The following is a 20,666-nucleotide window of genomic DNA, read 5'->3' as shown; positions in this document are numbered from 1 at the left end:
TAGTTTTGATGCCTTCAGTGTGAATGTACAATTTTTAAAGTCATGAATATACAGAAAAATCTTTAAATGAGGTGTGTCCAAACTTTTGGTCTGTCATCATTGCCACACAATAAGAGAAAAAAGAATAGATCTACCTGTAGCCAAGCATTTTTGTATCCCCGATCACAGCATAAAAGACATGAAATTACTGGTATTAAAAGGTAACTTCAACTCTGAAAGAGAAAGAAGAATCTCAGAATATAAACTGATGGTGACCTTTAACACTTTCAGAACAGGAATGAATGTGTCGCATGGATTTATGTCATTCTTCATCAACTAAGTAATGTGCTCCTCAGACTTGTGAGGCCATCACAACACTGGACCTAGTCACAGGACAATAAAACCTTCACACTCCTTATCTATTAACTGCTAAAATATTTATAGCCAGAACTGTTTATCTCTTCCATAATAACTCTGCTTTTCATCACCTGTCTTACCTATTGCATTTTTTGTGTGTCTTATTGTGTATAAACATGTGACTCTTCAGATTTTGTGGTATACTAGCCTGATGAAGAGACCTGCGTAGTCTCAAAAGCTTGCAATTTGTTACCATCTTTTCAGTTAGCCATTAAAAGGTATCAACCACTGAGGACTCTCAAATCTAAATATTTTTCATGACTGCTTTGCACACTCTTGGCATTCCCTTGATGAGCTTCAAGAGGTATTCACCGGAAATGGTCTTCCAACAATCTTGAAAGAGTTCCCAGAGATGCTTAACACTTGTTGGTCCTTTTGCCTTCACTCTGCGGTCCAGCTCACCCCAAACCATCTCGATTGGGTTCAGGTCTGGTGACTGTGGAGGCCAGGTCATCTGGCGTAGCACCCCATCACTCTCATTCTTGGTCAAATAGTCCTTACACAGCCTGGAGGTGTGTTTGGGGTCATTGTCCTGTTGAAAAATAAATGATGGTCCAACTAAACGCAAACCGGATGGAATGGCATGCCACTGCAAGATGCTGTGGTAGCCATGCTGGTTCAGTATGCTTTCAATTTTGAATAAATCCCCAACAGTGTCACCAGCAAAGCACCCCCACACCATCACACCTCCTCCTCCATGCTTCACGGTGGGAACCAGGCATGTAGAGTCCATCCATTCACCTTTTCTGCATCGCACAAAGACACGGTGGTTGGAACCAAAGATCTCAAATTTGGACTCATTAGACCAAAGCACAGATTTCCACTGGTCTAATGTCCATTCACTGTGTTCTTTAGCCCAAACAAGTCTCTTCTGCTGGTTGACTGTCCTTAGCAATGGTTTCCTAGCAGCTAGTTTACCATGAAGGCCTGCTGCACAAAGTCTCCTCTTAACATTTGTTAAAGAGATGTGTCTGCTGCTAGAACTCTGTGTGGCATTGACCTGGTCTCTAATCTGAGGTGCGATTTCTGAGGCTGGTGACTCAGATAAGCTTATCCTCAGAAGCAGAGGTGACTCTTGGTCTTACTTTCCTGGGGCGGTATTCATGTGCGCCAGTTTCTTTTCAGCGCTTGATGGTTTTTGCAACTGCACTTGGGGACACTTTCAAACTTTTCCCAATTTTTCGGACTGACTGACCTTCATTTCTTAAAGTAATAATGGCCACTCGTTTTTCTTTACTTTACTGCTTTTTTCTTGGCATAATACAAATTCTAACAGACTATTCAGTAGGACTATCAGCTGTGTATCCACCTGACTTCTGCACAACACAACTGATGGTCCCAACCCCATTTATAAAGCAAGAAATCCCACTTATTAAACCTGACAGGACACACCTGTGAAGTGAAAATCATTTCCGGTGACTACCTCTTGAAGCTCATCAAGAGAATGCCAAGAGTGTGCAAAGCAGTCATCAAAGCAAAAGGTGGCTACTTTGGAAAAAACCTAGAATATAAGACATATTTTCAGTTGTTTCACACTTTTTTCTTTAGTATATAATTCCACATGTGTTAATTCATAGTTTTGATGCCTTCAGCTTGAATGTACAATTTTCATAGTCATGAAAATACAGAAAAATCTTTAAATGAGAAGGTGTGTCCAAACTTTTGGTCTGTACTGTATATTCGATCACTACTCCATTTCTTCACTATATGGCTGCTCAACACTCTACTTGGCTTTTTCCAGTAGCCCAATAGAGAATGACTAAAGCAGCAGTGAGGCTTCTGATTTAATGCTCCATTTTCTAACGCGGATAAAAGCATCCTGTCATGGATAAAAATTGATGCCACTTGATGACTGGACCTGAACCGATCAGTAAGTCATCACCTATGTTATGGATAGGTGAAAACTTATTTTCAGTTGAGAAACCCTTTACATGGATAGCTTCAATTACTGAAGTGATCTCAAGAATGTCTAACTATCTCACAGTTAGCTTGCAATTTGTTACCATCGTTTCAGTTAGCCATTAAAAGGTATCAACCACTGAGGATTCTCAAATCTTAATATTTCTCTATCTATTGGCTAACACGGTACAAAGATATATATTTTGACTATCTCATAGACATTATTATTGTCTTAATCCACCAAGAAAGCCAAAAGATGTCATTTAGATTTGTAGTGAAGTGTGCTGTAATAAGAAAGGGCACATCATAGTGCCTAGAAAGCATTGGCAGTGGCACTGGTCCAGTCTTCCCACTACTACTGCTGATCGGGAAGTTCATGGCTCTCCTGCAAGCCGCTGTAGTCCTACCTGCTCCCATTTCACGTGCAATTTATGCTAATAATTCATTGCTTGCAGCCAATCCGGTGTCATTGGATGGAGAGAGCCCCCTCCTCTGAGAATGTCTGAGCTTGTACAGCCACCTAGTTAGTTACAGCATTCTCCCTACTTCTCCTCCCCTCCTGCTGCTCTTATAACTGTGTGAGGCAAAGATAATGTGTGCAGTATTCAGTACAGCATGTGCATGTGTGTGACTGCAAGGGAGATCTGATCTCTTTCCCTCTTTTGTCTGCTTTGCAGCAGCTTTATGTTTCTCTCTTCCTGCACAAAAACTCTTTTCTTTCATCTGTCTCCCAATCCAGTGGGTTCCTTTAATAGGAAGCTCTTGCTTTGATTGTGCTTTTGAGGAATCTGATTTGCATCAATTACACTAAATATTCACTCTTTCATTACAGAAGAAATACTTGAACCTAAAGTTATAATTTTTCCCCTTTTTGCCCCCCTTCAATAAATCCACACAGACGACGGTGGAAAAAAAAAAAAGGCAAAGTTGTTCACTGGGCAGTGATTCACTAACTTTGCTGGAAAAAAAAAAAGCTGGGGAAGCAAGCAACACACATTGGCAGATTTAAGACTCTTTCAGCGTCTGTTCCATGTGTTTAGACCATTAAGTGGATGGGGCAAGAAAAAGGGATGGGACTGCACTGCAACTGCTGCCTTGTCTATCTGTTCTTGTGTATCCTGTCATGTGGGATCAGTACAGGTAGGTGGAATGCTTCTGTTGTGTGCATGCTACTTTATATCTTATGCTGCTCCCATATATTTTCATCATTGCTGGCTACTTAGACAACTGGTGATATAAGCCCTATAAGAAGGCCATTCTTGCAGGTCTTCTGTCATTTGCATTACTCCATTGATGTGTAATTAGTTACATTCCATGCCTTTCTAACTTGTGCATCACATTTATAATTAAACAGCTCTTAGTGGTACAGGCACAGAGAGTGGCATTGTGATGTACATTAATAGAAGTCTAATGCCAACTACACACTATAAATTAGCAATAAACTAAGCTTAACACTCAAAATGTAACTTTATAAAGTTTGTTAACTGTATCTTGATACCTTGTTGGACTACTGTTATTCACACCAGTGACCTGATTTTCACAAACTGTTTTAAAAAAAAAATGTGTAGAATGTATCATCTGAACATTTGCAACACCAAATCACTTCACTCAGTGCATACTCAGATTCACAGGTCGACACGACTATTCATAGGTTGTGCTGAAGGCAAAATACACTCAGCGTTGCTATAGTTGCTGTGTCAAATTGCTGATAGTTGGGTAGTTTGTCAATGACCAAAATGACAGTAGTTAACTTTGAATGAAATCTGAACTGCTGTTATTAAAGTTTCAGAAGGGTGTCAGTTGCAGAAAGATACATTTCAAATGAATAAATTAGGTTCTGTACATTATAGGGACAGATAATACACAGGTATAGATCATTTTCACTATATTTAGTTTACTAGCGTAAAGTTGAGATGTAAAATACCAGGGGTGGTGCAACAAAAATTCAATATGCGAATATATTTTATAATTAAATAATTAAATATCAAGTAATTAAATAATTTACCTGATTGTTTATTCTAGGAATGTAGAGGGTGGTACCATTCTAAAGGGCACCGGTAATAATACACAGTAGAGGGATGCGTACTATAGTGAATGTTCATGCAGCTGCTCCTGGAGAATAAGGGCTATCGCAGGTGATGGGAGGTGTAGTTGTGTTAACCAGCGCCACATTCAGAAACTTATTTTAAAATTAGCTGTAAGCCTCCCTCACCTCTGCCTATATCCCTGTCTAGGATAACAGTTTTACCATATTTTTTGTGTGTTATATTTTCCACTTTGACAAAAATGAGGGAAATATTACAGAAACATCACAAAAATGTAGGTAAAGGGCATGATGTGATTCTTACCACAGTGTGAATAAACAGTTCATTCATTATCACTACAGTATAAAGTCTTTCTACAAGACTGAACACAGCCTTTAAATCAAGAAAATATTGGTGTACACGCTGAATTATATATCTTATAATGCTATATAGTATTTGACTTTTTGTCTCTGTGCTTAGCTACTTGTCAATAGTTACATTAAAGGGGTATTTCCATCTCCAAGATCCTATCCTAATATGTAGTAGGTGTAATAATAATAATAATAATATTAGCAAATACCTCCAATTAGAAATGTAGTATTGTTTTTCTGATTCGCTATGTCTCTTTTCTCTTGTTCAAGCATTGCAGGACCTTAGGTATCCATGGTTACGACCACTCATATATAGTGACAGTTGTTTAGCTACTTGCTATTGGTTGTAACCATGGATACGTAAGGTCCTGCAATGCCTGCACATGAGGAAAGAGACATAGAGAATCAGGAAAGATATACTACATTTCAAATTGGAGGCATTTGCTAATATTATCTACATATTGGGATAGGATTTTGGAGATTAAGCACCCCTTTAATAACAACAGGTAACATATATTTGTTTAGTGTGTACTAAGCTAAGAAGGCCCTCACACAGTAGTGATTACTACACTATTTTGGATTAAGACACACCCATGCCTATTCAGTCTTTAGCCACACCCATTTTAACATGATTGGTTAGGTTAAAGGGTTGTCCACTACTAGGACAAACCCTTCTCAATCTGCATATTTGTCCCAGTTAAAATAAAAACAGTTATACTCACTTTTGGTGCATTTCCAGCTGTGTTGGCACTCGCGTTCCCAGGGCTCATGTGAGTTTGATACGTCACATGAGCCCTGCGCCCAATGAGTGCTGGCGTCACAGTTACCGCCTTCAGACATATAAGTAATCAACAGTAAGTTAGAGCTGCGGATAGCCGCTCACTTCCTCTTGATTACTTATACGTCCAAAGACGGTAACAATGACGCCAGCGCTGATTGGGTGCAGGGCTCACATGACATAACCTCACGTGAGTGCCGACATCACTGAACTGTGAGGTTAGTATAAGTGTTTTTATTTTATCTAGGGCAAACACTCAGATTAAGAAGGGCTTGTCCTAGTAGTGGTTGGCTAGTCTTATTTTAATAAAGGGTATTCGGTGTATACTACCTAATGATAGTACTTTATAGTTTATGTTGAGTTTCAGTTTCTCACCATTATCAAGATATCTGTTTAATTAAGTGCATAGCAATATATTTTTTGAAGAGGACCTCTCATATGCTCAAAATTTAAAAAAAAATACCTTGTAAACACCTTTGTGCGCCCTTGATTCTGACACTCTTTTCCATTTTGCGCTATATCATTCCATTGCAGAGATATTCACATTTGTTGCTTTTGGAGTTCAGTATGTGAAATTTCTGCCTGCAAACCAACTGGGTGTTTCTTCAGCATCTTCTCTGGGGGCAAGCACTTTCACTCCTACCTCCCAGATGCTGCCAATCACATCTTGACAGAGGATCTAGTAGTCTCAAATGCTGTCTAGCTGTGATTGGCAGCATCTGAGAGGGAGTGGTGAAACACCCAGTTAGTCTGCAAACAGAAATTTCACATTCGGCACTTTAAAACTAACAAATGTGAATATCTCTTCAATACTGTCATGCAGCACAAAACAGAAAACAAAGGCAGAATTAGAGGAGTGAATGGATTTTTACAATATATTTAAATGCATTTTTTGAGCATGTGACAGGTTCTCTTTAAGAAGTATATTGCCATACATTGAAATCAAACAGAAATCTTGATAATGCTGAGAAATTGAAACACAAAATAAGCTATAAAGTAATATCACTAGACAGTCTTGAACAAATACCCTTGATTACCATAAGCCTAGCCAACCACTTAGAGAGTGGTTGACGTCCTGTTGACAGAGCAGCAGCTTCTTGTCTGGTCTGCTCTGTTGACGTGAGTGACACCTGACGTCAAGCTGATTGACAGCCTAACTGTGAGGAGCCGGCTGTCAATCAGCATGATGTTGGCAGCCACATCCTGTCAACAGAGCAGCCCAGAAGAAGAAGAGCTGCTCTGTTGATGTGGAGCAGCTGAATTGCCACCAGGAGCGGTCGGTGACGGCTTTGAGCCGCACCGGTTTGAACAGGCAGGTAATTGCCTCTGTTAGCAACTACCTGCCTGTTAGTTTTAAAGCCCATACTAAAAAATAATAAAATGGTCCAGGATAACCTCTTTAACCTAACCAATGATATTAAAATGGCTGTGGCTAAAGATTAAGGCTAAGTGCCCACAATGCAGAAATGCTGCATATTTTTTCTGCTTCTCCCTGGCAGGAAAAACGCATGCGGATATTACATGCATTTTTACTGCCAGGTAGAAGCATTTGTCAAGCGTTTTTGCATGCATTTCTTTGTGTTTTGTGCAAATGTGCTCATACGGATATTATGAGGTTCAATGCAAGTCAATGGCGGCAATTACGCTGCGTGTCCGCAAAATTAATGGACATGCTGCGTATTTTTCCGCAATGATAATCCGCAGCGGAAATTTCCGCAGCATATGCACAGCACATGCGGATTATCATTGGGGACCATGGTACACGTATTACCAAGCGTCTTTTTAAACGTTTTTGCTGTGGAAATTCCGCGGCAAAAATGCTTGAAAAACGCATAGTGGGCACACAGCCTAAATGGCACTGGGTATACTTTAAATCAAAACATTGTAGTTAATCACTATTGGTGTGAAGACCATTTTAGCTCAACATCCACTAAATACATATGTTAAATGTTATTATTAATGTAACTATTCACAAGTAGCTAAGCATAGACTACAAAAAACAGCAATAAAAAGTCAAATACTATGTAGGATTGTAATGTATATAATGTAGCATACACACCAATATGTTCTTGATTTAAAGGCTATGTTCAGTCTTGCAGAAAGACTTTATACCGTAGTGATAATTAATGAGCCGCTGAACTCACTGATTGACTGCAGCGCTGTCGATGTGATGTCATAGTTGATGTCACATGTGATGTAATTGGTTTTATAACTAACTTAGCGTATGGCATAAAGTTTTCTAAGTGGTCGACAAACCCTTTAAGTCAAATGCACATGGTTTCAGCAAAATCTTTAAATTATTAATCAATACTTGATTAAAAATTAACAATATGGCAAATTGTGTTTAGTCATAAATTGTTGAATTTAGGTAATATAGTATGCTGTGGGGTCATCATGAATTGTGATCGGGTTATTATAGGTAGTGATTTTTTGTGTGGTTCAAACTTTTTGTTAAAATGTTCTAAGATGGCTTCTCTGTGAATGATGTACATCCCAAGTAATTTGCTTAGTAAGCATGAGGTCATACTGTATCTCTACATCCTGGTTAGAGGAGAAATCAGGTCCTTTAGCTAGAAGGATGAGGTTGCAGCTATACACCACACTACAGAGTAAAGACTAAATAGAAATGTTGTTTATTTGTTTCATGTTATATTATAAATCTATTATTTATGTTATTATCTATATTTGTATTTATAAATATAAATTTATTAAGATTCTACAATAATATTGCCTTAAAATGTGTTTCATAAGAATTCTTAAAACAGATGATGGACATATCAGTGACATGAAAACAATTATATTAATATTATAAAAATAATATTAATGTTGAAAACTAGGTGAGATTGTTTTTTTACATTGATGCACATGGTAAAACTAACGTATATCCAATGTGAAGGAAGGAATGGCCTTCTGCTTTGGTAGATTAGACATGCCTTTCTCATGAAAAGGAAACCTTTATGAAAGGTTTTCTTCATCTCCCTTGAAAGGATTTAATGCCACCCTTGGAAGTTTATGCATGAAACCATAAAAGAGGACTAAAAAATTATTGGCTGCATTCTTCCAAAACATCTTCAGGGTTTGTCTGATATTGGCACTCATCCCTGTTCATTTCAATAGAGCTTAATTGCAATACCAGAAAACTCCTGGACTCCTTCTAAGTTTAGACCACCCCTTTAATATTAACATAAATGTTGTTATACTGAATTTTTAGACTTTATGTTTACCTTGGTACATGAATAGGACTACTGCCTTTCAAATAATCATCTGCTTTGACATTATATTTTTAAGGTCTTATTTCATCTTTCCAGTGGGATGAGGAATGGGAAGTTGTGTTTCCATCTTTATGGGGCTCACAGGAAAAAGGTCAAGACGGAAGGACTGTTGTGGAGTCAGGTGTCCAAGATGTCTACAGAAATCATAGCAGTGAGGAACTTCATTCGACAAATAATCAGGCTGCTGTTAGTTCTCGGGAAGCTCGTTCTGTATCTTCTCTTTCATCTACTCCAAGTTATTTTCACCAACAGATGGATCAGAATGAGGAGCAATATGAAGAACATGAGTCTCATGAACTTTACCATTTTGCCCGTATTCCTTGGTTGTCAAAATCAAAAAAATCACTTCCCCCCAGTATGTCTTCACCCACTATGACATCCCGTTCTGGAAAATGTAACAATTCTACTAGCCAAACATTAGATAACAATGGAAAGATAAAGGTGAGGATTTCTGCCTTTGGGAAGGACCTGTATCTGTTATTGAAAAAGGATAACCGCTTTTTGTCTCCAAGCTTTGTGGTTGAAGAGAGGAAGAGAGACAGGAAAGAATCGTTGAATGCTGGGAATATTGATAGAGACTGCTATTATAGTGGCACTGTTCTTGGACATGAAGGATCATTTGCTTCCTTCAGCACATGTGGAGGGTTGGTAAGTTGAAATAAAAATTAAAAGCTAATATGTTTTAAATAAATTGCATTGACAATGTAGAATCATACATAGAACAAAAAGCATTTGATGAATATTTGATCACTCAATGTAAAATATTCTGTGGTGAGAAATCACAGATGAAACATAAGTTGAGCTTTCCAGAGCATCTGGACCTTAACAGACATACTTTAGGTCCATCACTCATAGGTAACTGAGATATTTATTAATACTCAATAGCAGAGATGAGTGAATGGTTTGAATGCAAATCAAATTTATGTCTAATTTTTACAAATTCGCTCAACCCAGCTAATTTTAGCAATGTACCTCTTGCATAACAGGATCCCAGTAACAAACATGCAGAGTATCCAGAGAAAGTGAGGGCTCCAGGCAGTGGAGCACTCTGCATGTCTGTTACTGGTGTTCTGATGACCATTGTTCCCCTGATCTATTTTATGCCCCCATCCAGTACATCACCTGATGAATCTTCATGAAAGAGGATGAAACGTGGAGAAGCTATTTGGAGTACTGAATAACATTAGTGACAGTCCTACAGTTTGGTACTGCTATTGTATGGGCAGGAGCAAAGCAGAGGAAGGGAGGTTTAGGCAATGCATAGACCATCATTAACCTTCTAGATCTCCTACATGCTCATGGACATCACAAATATGTTCCTGGAAATTGGGTGAGATCAAATCATTTATTACCATGCACTGTTTTTTGAGGCCTTGGTGTAATGTTCTATAGGGTAGTCACTTTAATTTATAATATAGCAGTGCACTTGGGTAATGTAATTGTGCTGGCCTTCAGGTCATAATGCTGTGGAGTTAGTAAAGTAAGCATTTCTCTTACAAAAAATGTGCATTAAGAATGTACTTTTCATGAATGGAATTGATCTTTTTAAAGACTTACTACATATTTGGTTAAATTGAAGGAATAATTCTGATGATATATAATCTTTCTGTACTTGTCTGTATAAAAGTAAACTTCCAATCTGCATGTTCATACAAGTATCTTGCCTGAATCGTTATTAAAATGTGTTAAAACTACTGTTGAGGTTCAAGTGGAAAATGTCATTACCTGTCATATGAGAACACATCACTGTAACAGAAAACCTTTATGCTCACACTGGAAGAATGTGAACAAAGTTTGGTCACCCATCATATGAATATGTTATATGAAGTGGCTGTCTCATCAAAACAACTTCTTTCCATATGGCCGATATAGAAGACATAATTCCGTGCTTAGCGCACCACGTGAGCTAGAGCTGCTAATAAAAAGCAGATATCTCTGTGTCAGCAATATTGATACTTGTGGGCTGAAATAGTGTACATTTAAAAGCTATACAGTGTAAGTTAGAGATCAAGGGTAGGGGACATGTTCTAAATCATCTGCTTTGGGCACAAAGTCGTTTTTATGCAGATTCTGCTTAGAAATTCGTCTGAAAAGAACAGTAAAAAGAATGAACATATGCATTTCTATGTAAAAATGACTTGCTGTTCATATTTTCAATATTTTGAGCATGTTTTAATGCCTTCCGGTTTCCAAAGATGCAAAGCAGTTAGAAGTGAGATGACCATTCTCCAGGCATATTCCACAATGAAGACACTATATAGTTTACAGTGGGAAAGTCCATGGGAAAGTTTTGCTTCAAAAACCACTCTTTTTTTCAATTGTTTAATGGAGTTAAAAAAAAAAACATACAGAAAATGTCAGTAAAAAAGATGTCCCAAAAACTATGGAAACTCTCAAAAAACAGCCATTGACTAAAAACATCAAAAAAGCGTTTAGGAAATGTCCAAAAAACCCACAAAAAAGACACTTCAGCAAAAAAAAAAATATATATATTTTCTTGAAGCATCTTTCTTTGGAAAAACTAGGCAGGTTCGCCTGCCTGAAAAAGATTTTGTGTGGTCCTCTAAGGCCATGTTCACATGTTCAGTGTTACATCAGTATTTGTAAGCCAAAACCAGGAGTGGGTGATAAATGCAGAAGTGGTGATGTGTTTCTATTATACTTTTCCTCTGATTGTTCCACTCCTGGTTTTGACTTACAAATACTGATGTACAATACTGACCAAATACTGAACATGTGAGCGTGGCCTAAGAGATTGTATTCTACCTTAGGAAATTAGTTAAAGTTAGTTTCAGAAAACGTTTCTCAATATGCATAGTTTGCTGCAAAAAAGTCAAATATACTGTGCTATGTGCCCAATGTCCAATGTTGTGTCTCCTGCCCCATTCTCTGTTGTTTGACTTCAGCGATGACATCACATGAACATCACTGCAGCCAATCACTGAGCACAGATGATCATGCTATCTACATCAGCAGAGTTGCTGAGCTCAGTGATTGACTGCAGAGATGTAGATGTGACATCGCCGCTGCAGCCATAAAAAAAACATCTAAAGCCTCTGATGGTGAGGAAAGACTTATGCCATTGGTGTAGTCACTAAGTGCCACTGCTGGGCAGTGCCCGGACCTCCAGCTGCTGACCTGTGGTCAAGGCAGAAATGCCAGACACAAAAGACAAAAACAGAGACGTGGTCAGGCAGTCCAAGGTTGGGGTAGGCAGCACAAGTTCAAAATATTAAGCCAGGGTCAGGAGCGGAGAGATCAGACAAAAACAGGTTAGCAAGCCAGGTCTGCAACAGAAGAGACTGAACAAGAATGCATCTAGCCAGGAAACTGGAGGCAAACAGCCACAGAACCTAAGCTCAGGCAAGGTGTGGAGGGAGGAGCTGTCCAATATATCCGCTACTGGCTAGGGATAGGCCAGGGATGCAAAACCCTGTAGGACACAGTGGGTTAAATTTATGCATAGTCTGGCCATGCCTTCCTATAGCCAGGTGAAGGCTCTCCAGCAATATGGGAATGCAGCAGTGCTGTGAGTGCTGCATGAGGCTGTTCAGCATGATAGCGTGACACTGAAAGGAGCAGAGCGGTGAATGTAGTGAGTAGGACAGCACTGAGAAGGCATGTGAGCTACCGGCATTACACCGCTTACTATGCAATCTGTTATGATCTGCTACAGGGACTAAGGAAAGACAGGAGATCTGTCCCTACAATAGAACTAAACTAGATCCCTACGATGTAACGGGGAACCTGATCCTGCGATCAGACCCGCTAAAGCCCTCGGCTAGTCTGTACGAAGACCTATAGATGTGAGGGAGGGATCCCTACAAGAACTAGGGACTGGGATAAGTTGGACACCTCCTAGCAGAAATAGTAGCAGTCAAAGACAAACACACAACAAAAAGCATAGAGGTCAGAAGACCTAGCAAAACTAACAGAGAACGGCAACAGAGCACAAAGCTAGCTCAAGAGTAGTAAATACAATGAAGTCCAGCAAGGCCAGGAGGGCGGAGCCGGATTAAATAGGCAAAAATGGTCATGTGACCAGCAAACTAAAAAAAACCTAACAGGAGAGTTCTAACAGTACCCCCTCTTCTAAGAGGATCCTCCGGATCCCCTAGGCCCAGGCTTACCAGGAAACCTCCTGTGAAAAGCTCTGACAAGTCTGGAAGCAGAAACATCATCTGCCTTCACCCATGAGTTATCCTCAGGTCCGAAACCCTTCCAAGCGACGAGATACTGCAAACTCCCTCTATACCGTCTAGAATTTAGGATGCGGGAAATTTCATATTCCCCGTCCTCCACCACCGGAGGAACAGTGGCAGAGGCGTCACCATCTGACACATCAGCTTTTTTCAACAGAGAAACATGAAACACCGGGTTAATCTTCCAGGACATAGGAACCTCCAACCTAACAGCAGATTGGTTAACTATCTGAAGCACCTTAAAGGGCCCTACGAACTTGGGACCCAATTTTTTAGAAGGAATCCTCAATCGCAGATTCTTAGAGGACAACCAAACCATGTCACCAACAGCAAACAAAACCTCTTGCCGTTTCCTATCAAAGTACCTCTTAGATTTTTTGTTAGCCTCCTGAAGATTACCACGCACATCCGTCCAAACTCTCTCCAAATCACCGGAAAAACTCTCCTCCTCAGGCACAGCCGAAACCAATTTGGAGAATGACCCAAAAGACGGATGTCTCCCAGAACAACAAAAAAAAGGCGAACACCCAGCAGAAGAGGATGTATGGTTGTTAAGAGCAAATTCAGCAAGTGGCAGAAACTCAGACCACCCCTCTTGATTGTCTGCCACAAAATAACGCAAGAACTGCTCAACATCCTGGTTCTTCCTTTCTGTCTGGCCATTAGACTCAGGATGATATCCGGATGAAAACGACAAATGAACTCCCAACCTGTCACAAAAGGCACGCCAAAAACGAGCCACGAACTGAGGTCCCCTATCAGAAACAATGTCAGTAGGAACACCATGTAGTCTGACAATTTCCTTGACAAAGGCCTTAGCGAGTGTCTTAGCGCAAGGCAGTTTGATGAAGGGAACCAAGTGACACATCTTGCTAAAACGGTCCACGACCACCCAGATGACCGTGAAACCTTCAGAGGGGGGAAGGTCAGTAATAAAGTCCATAGCCAGATGTGTCCAAGGTGCACTAGGAACCTCCAGAGGGCAAAGCAACCCCGCAGCAGGAGCATGCGAAGACTTGGATCTAGCACACACAGTACATTGGCGCACACACAGTACATTGGCGCACCCACTTAATGACTTCCTTCTGCCATCCAGGCCACCAAAAACTGCGACCCACAAGTCTCTTGGTCTCAGAAATTCCTGGATGACCTGCCAACCGAGACTCATGACACTCAACAAACAAATCTCTCCTAAAGGTCCTAGGCACAAACAACCTCCCATGGGGAGTGTTAGATGGGGCATTCTCCTGAGCTTTAAGAATCTCATCCTCCAAAACGGAGTCCAAAGCAGCAATCACAACACCTTCTTGTAAAATGCTCTCCTCTTCCTCCTCAACACCGACCATGGGAGAAAAGCAGCGAGACAAAGCATCCGCTTTAACATTCTTGGTACCCGGGATGTAAGTAACGGAAAAATTAAACCGCGAGAAAAAAAGTGCCCACCTAGCCTGACGGGCATTCAAACGCTTGGCAGCATCAAGATAGATCAGACTTTTATGATCAGTGAAAACCTGAATGGGAAATTCAGCACCTTCCAAGAGGTGACGCCAGTGTTCAAATGCGAGTTTAATCGCCAGCAATTCCCGATTACCAATATTGTAATTAAGTTCAGTCTCAGAAATTTTTTTTGAAAAAAAGGCACAGGGATGTACTCCATCCTTGTTTTCCTGAGACAACACCGCACCGACCCCCACCGAAGAAGCATCAACCTCAACCAAAAACAGCTTAGTCACATCAGGCTGCATAAGGATGGGAGCAGAGGTGAACCTCTCCTTTAGAAACACAAAAGCTTCAATGGCCTCAGAAGTCCACTGAACCGCATTAGCACCTTTCTTGGTGAGATCGGTCAGCGGCTTGACAATAATAGAAACATTTTTTATGAATTTTCTGTAATAATTGGCGAAACCCAAAAACCTCTGTATCGATTTCAAACCAATAGGCCTAGGCCATTGCTGCACAGCTTGAACTTTAACCGGGTCCATCTCAAAACCTTCACTGGAGATAATGTAGCCCAAAAAACGAATTCTCTGTACAGCGAACTCACATTTCTCCAGCTTAGCAAAAAGCGAATTGTCCATTAATAACTGTAATACCTCACGTACGCTCCGCCAATGAGACTCCAGATCAGGCGAATAAATCAGAATGTCATCCAAATACACAACCACATTTTTGCCGATTAAAGGTCTAAGGATGTCATTAATAAGATTCTGAAAAAATGCTGGAGCATTGGTAAGACCAAAAGGCATCACCAGATTCTCAAAATGACCCACAGGAGTGTTAAAAGCAGTCTTCCATTCATCACCCTCCTTCATGCGCAACAAATTGTATGCCCCCCGGAGATCAATTTTAGAGAACCACTTGGCCCCCACTAACTGGTTAAATAAATCAGGAATCAATGGCAGTGGGTAAGGATTGCGTACAGTAATTTTATTAATCTCACAAAAGTCCAGACAAGGACGTAAACCGCCATCTTTTTTTTTTACAAAAAAAAATCCAACAGCCACAGGAGACTTGGAAGGCCTAATGTGACCGGCGGCCAAGCTTGTCTGTATGTATTCCTCCAAAGCCTTTCTCTCAGGAATAGTAAGATTAAATAAACGACTTTTAGGAAGAGTCGCTCCAGGGACAAATTCAATGGTACAATCATAGTCTCTATGGGGAGGCAAAATTTGTGACTCCTCCTCAGAAAAAACTCTCCAAAAATCCTGAATAGGTACAGGTAATTCCCCTTTTTCCACCGCAGCAATACGTCCATTACAACACTTGTCATAACACTTAGGGCTCCAGGACTTAATTTCATTGGTAGACCAATCCAGTACAGGATTGTGCAATTTTAACCAGGGTAACCCTAATATTACTGGAGAAGGCAAATTATCCAATACCACCAAATCCAAATTTTCTTGGTGAATACCATTAATAGTGAGGGGAAATTCACAGACCTTATGAGTAACACTCTTCAAGGGAGAGCCATCAACAGAAACCACAGCAATAGGGGATGACAAAGTTTTAGGTTCTAATCTAAGTTTTTCCAAGAATCCCCCATCAATCACATTCAGAGTAGAACCACAATCCACAAATACCCGAAATTCAATTAATTCATCCTGAGCAGCGGTAGTAGCAGATAGGAATACTCCCTTAGAATTTAAACAGGCAATACGTGCATGACTGACCATTTTTTTCTTTCTTCATACGAAGCACACAGTTCTTAATAAAATGACCAGAATTTCCGCAATAGAAGCACAAGCCTTCAGAAAGCCTGCGGTCTTTTTCCTGAGAGCGGGGTGCCATCGCCCCAATCTCCATCGGCTCTCCATTGTCAGCACAAACCCTCTCAGGACTCGGAGCTGACATAGCAGAGGATTTGCTCTCATTAACCCTTGCACGCAGTCTCCTGTCCACCCGTATAGCTAATTGCATTGCCTCCTGCAAGTTTCCAGGTGTGGGATAAGCAATCAGTAAATCCTTAACCCTTTCACCTAGCCCTGCAAGAAACAAGCTTTTAAAAGCTGAATCGTTCCACTCCACCTGGGCAGACCACCGACGGAAGTGAGAACAATATTTTTCCACATTACCTGATCCCTGCCTCAAACGTCTCAATTCAGACTCAGCAGATGAGACACGATCAGGATCATCGTACAACAAACCCAAAGCAGAAAAAAAACTATCCACTGATCTAAAGCACGGATCACTAGGTTGGAGAGAGAAGGCCCATCCCTGAGGATCTTTGCGCAAAAGTGACATTATGAACCCTATGCGCTGTGATTCATCACCAGAGGATCCGGGTCTCAAACGAAAATACAATAAACAAGCATTTTTAAAAGAAAAAAAATCTTGTTGTTCGCCAAAAAATAAATCAGGCAGACGTACCTTTGGTTCCACAAAATGTGCTCCAGAACAGCTACTCACGTGTTGTTGGAGCTTGGCCACCTCCAGAGAGAGTCCCTGCAGGCGTTGAGCCAAATCTTGAACCGAGACCATGATGGAAAACTGGAGGTCTTTCCTTAGAGAAATTTTTTTTTTTTTTTTTCTTTTAGGGCTGGACTTACTGTTATGATCTGCTACAGGGACTAAGGAAAGACAGGAGATCTGTCCCTACAATAGAACTAAACTAGATCCCTACGATGTAACGGGGAACCTGATCCTGCGATCAGACCCGCTAAAGTCCTCGGCTAGTCTGTACGAAGACCTATAGATGTGAGGGAGGGATCCCTACAAGAACTAGGGACTGGGATAAGTTGGACACCTCCTAGCAGAAATAGTAGCTGTCAAAGACAAACACACAACAAAAAGCATAGAGGTCAGAAGACCTAGCAAAACTAACAGAGAACGGCAACAGAGCACCAAGCTAGCTCAAGAGTAGTAAATACAATGAAGTCCAGCAAGGCCAGGAGGGCGGAGCCGGATTAAACAGGCAAAAATGGTCATGTGACCAGCAAACTAAAAAAAACCTAACAGGAGAGTTCTAACACAATCACCGCATTGTAATCACTCCCCCTCATATTCATTGACAGCCAGCTCCACACACATGTGCTGTAAAGCCAGCTGTCAATAAATATGCAGTGCGATGATTATAGACTGCTTCTTTATAGTGAGCAGTGACTATAACAGCTCCCTGCCCTGACCCAATGGGGGTTCTTGAGAATATAACTTAATTTCCTTCATGTAGCCGCTGCTTCAGTAAGGCATCGTGACATGATTTAAAAATATAAAAAAATTAAAAATTATAAAAGTTCAAATCACCCCCCTTTCGCTCCATTCAAAATAAAACAATAAAAAATCAAATATACACATATTTGGTATTGCCACATTCAGAATCGCCCGATCTTTCAATATATAAAAAAATAAATAATCCGATCGGTAAACGGCGTAACGAGAAAAAAAATCAAAAACACCGGAATTACGTTTTTTTAAACAGTTGAGATCATTAGGGATCAACCAGCATGAAAACCAAAAAACACACCAGACAGGTCAGGACAGGACAGGGATAAAGATGTGGAGAAGCAGGGTTAGGTTATAAAAAAAACCCTCCAAGCTATAAACAACTCGCAGGGTGACATTAGGATCATTGTAGAGCCTTGTCCCTGTACTTTCTGACTATTGGATAATTTTTCTCATTTTTGTCTTTAAATGATTCTTTGAGTTTTTTACTTTGAAATAATTCTATTAAAAGTTGTATTTTAGAGTTTTCTAATTACTATATGGTGTTTGAGTCGGTGAGTTTTTTGTTTTCCCACACCAAGTTATTTGCAAATCTGTGAAAAGAGTGTGAAATGCGTCTGCCCAGGGAATCCCCCTCCCCCTCTGGGGTTGTGACATATTGCCATGAGATACATGTTTTTTTATCTTTATTTAATAAAACTTGGATTTTACATACTTCTGAGGCTGAATCTATTCTGCTATTGATTGGTTTTCCTGCTGCACTGCTGTTGTTCCATGCCTTAGATTCTATAATGGGTGAGCTGACTTAAATCCCCTTTTTTTCCTTCTAATGTTTTTCATGCACCCATAGACTTGTATGGGTGCAGGTGGTCCAAATTGCAGAACCATTTGCAGCATGCAGTGATTTTTTTTCTGATTCCGAATCGGCATGAGAAAAAAACAGTAGATCTGGACTGCCCCATAGAGTAACATTGGTCTGAGTGCTCTCTGATAAAACATTGGATATCACTCGTCCGATGTACACGCTTGTGTGATCGAGCCCCTTGTGCTACATGATGACTTTGGCTGTAAGAGGTCTTGCAGCTAAAGGTTGCTGTATGCTGCGACGATATTGCAGCATAGTGCAAGTGGGTGGGATAGCACTCTCCAAGTAGCGTGACCAGTCACAAAAATTTCAAAAGATTCCGGCCTTCTACGACTTGCTCGTTGTGGTCGCAGTAACTTGCGTCGTGCAATTCGACCCAATTCATTTGCACTATGTTCTGAGTTAGCATTGGCATACAGTAATCTTTGCCTGCGTGTGTCATGGCCAAAGTTGCTGTGTAGCTCCCACAATGATAAAACAGAATGGGACAGATCAGCTGTGGAAAATCCACAGCAGCAAAATTCTGAGAATTTGTTGCAAAAATGTTGCAGTTTCCAAAATTGTCACCCTTCGTGTTGCACAAGGTGAAATTCACAGTGAAAATCCACATCATAAATCAAAGATTTTACTTCCACTGCATATTTTCTTCTTAACTTGTAAAGATTTTGTTGTGGAATTGTCACAAATTTAACCATGTGCATTGCATTTTGAAGCCTGAGATGACTTACGAAAAAAGAATTGACATGATGCGGATCTGAAAATCTGAAAATCTGCATAGCATGTCAATGTAAGATATAATTAGGATTTGTAAGAGCTCATCATATTTTCAGTTAGCCATTAAAAGGTATCAACCACTGAGGACTCTCAAATCTATATATTTTTTTAAGAGCTCATCTACACTATTGTTTCTGTATTACGTTATGGATTTGTCATTGGAAAATTTCTGTGTCAAAACCACAACTTATATACAATGTGTGCATTTAGCTGTAAAATCTCATCTACACTGCTGGGACTGTAATACACAACAGGTTTTATGTAGACATACAGTACAGACCAAAAGTTTGGACACACCTCATTTAAAGATTTTTCTGTATTTTCATGACTTTGAAAATTGTACATTCACACTGAAGGCATCAAAACTATGAATTAACACATGTGGAATTATATACTTAACAAAAAAGTGTGAAACAACTGAAAATATCTCTTATATTCTTGGTTCTTCAAAGTAGCCACCTTTTGCTTTGATGACTGCTTTGCACACTCTTGGCATTCTCTTGCTGAGCTTCAAGAGGTAGTCACCGGAAATGGTTTTCACTTCACTGGTGTGCCCTGTCAGGTTTAATAAGTAGGATTTCTTGCCTTATAAATGGGGTTGGGACCATCAGTTGTGTTGTGCAGAAGTCAGGTGGATACACAGCTGATAGTCCTACTGAATAGACTGTTAGAATTTGTATTATGGCAAGAAAAAAGCAGCTAAGTAAAGAAAAACGAGTGGCCATCATTACTTTAAGAAATGAAGGTCAGTCAGTCCGAAAAATTGGGCAAACTTTGAAAGTGTCCCCAAGAGCAGTTGCAAAAACCATCAAGCGCTACAAAGAAACTGGCGCACATGAGGACTGCCCCAGGAAAGGAAGTGTTAAGCATCAGGCGTGTGCTGGATCTGAAATTAGGTCAGAATCATCAGTGGATTCTGTGGTCTCCCATTCAGCTCCAGCCAGGGCAAACACTGCTCAGCATTGCCGTTGGTCCCATCGCCTATCTAGTGCACAAGATGTACAGGCTGTCTCTTGGGTCTTTTTTCCTAGTAGCATTAAGCATCGGCTCCGGGAAGGAACAGGACTGCTACAGCCTAAGTCCAGGGTGCACTGCATTGAGCATGCCCGTGACATGGCAGACCGTGATTGGTGGTTTGGTGTCAGCTGATCCGGTGACCTGGCACCGCCTGATTGGTCGCGGGTGACGTCATCAGTAGTGCGACCAATAATGCGACTAGGGGCAGGGCTTAGTCTTTAAATAGACCGCCCACAAGCATGGCGGCGCACTCTGATCATTGAGCTAAGGTTGTGTTCATGTGTGGACACTTGTCAGTTTGAGCTCCACGTGCTCTCTTGCTGCTCTAGCTTTGGACAGGCAGGTTTAGCTGGGGATAGGCAGTCTTAGCTGGAGGGAGGCAGGTAGTTCTGTTTGACAGTCTGGCTCC

The 20,666-nt window shown here is 40.5% G+C and overlaps 1 protein-coding gene across 4 annotated transcripts in view; it reads left to right on the top strand.

Moving 5' to 3' along the window:
- The first annotated feature begins 2,845 nt into the window (after positions 1-2,845).
- The window catches only part of ADAMTS19 (ADAM metallopeptidase with thrombospondin type 1 motif 19), a 530,841-nt gene continuing 513,020 nt past the window's right edge, over positions 2,846-20,666 (top strand). Inside the window, exons 1-3 of one of the 4 annotated variants that reach the window (XM_073676524.1) lie at positions 2,898-2,918; positions 3,194-3,435; positions 8,757-9,388. In XM_073676524.1, the coding sequence (XP_073532625.1) occupies positions 3,348-3,435; positions 8,757-9,388 (720 nt within the window). In that variant the 5' untranslated portion in view covers positions 2,898-2,918; positions 3,194-3,347. Of the gene's footprint in view, positions 3,436-8,756; positions 9,389-20,666 lie in introns of all 4 variants that reach the window. The other 3 variants (XM_073676530.1, XM_073676518.1, XM_073676535.1) reach the window with 3 other exon arrangements.

Source organism: Phyllobates terribilis, unplaced genomic scaffold (genome assembly GCF_046119375.1).
Source record: "Phyllobates terribilis strain yellow unplaced genomic scaffold, ASM4611937v1 Scaffold_1__5_contigs__length_1240528914, whole genome shotgun sequence".
NCBI classification, from domain to species: Eukaryota; Metazoa; Chordata; class Amphibia; order Anura; family Dendrobatidae; genus Phyllobates; species Phyllobates terribilis.
Note: the sequence above shows the minus strand (reverse complement) of the source record. Positions and strands in the feature narration are given on the sequence as shown.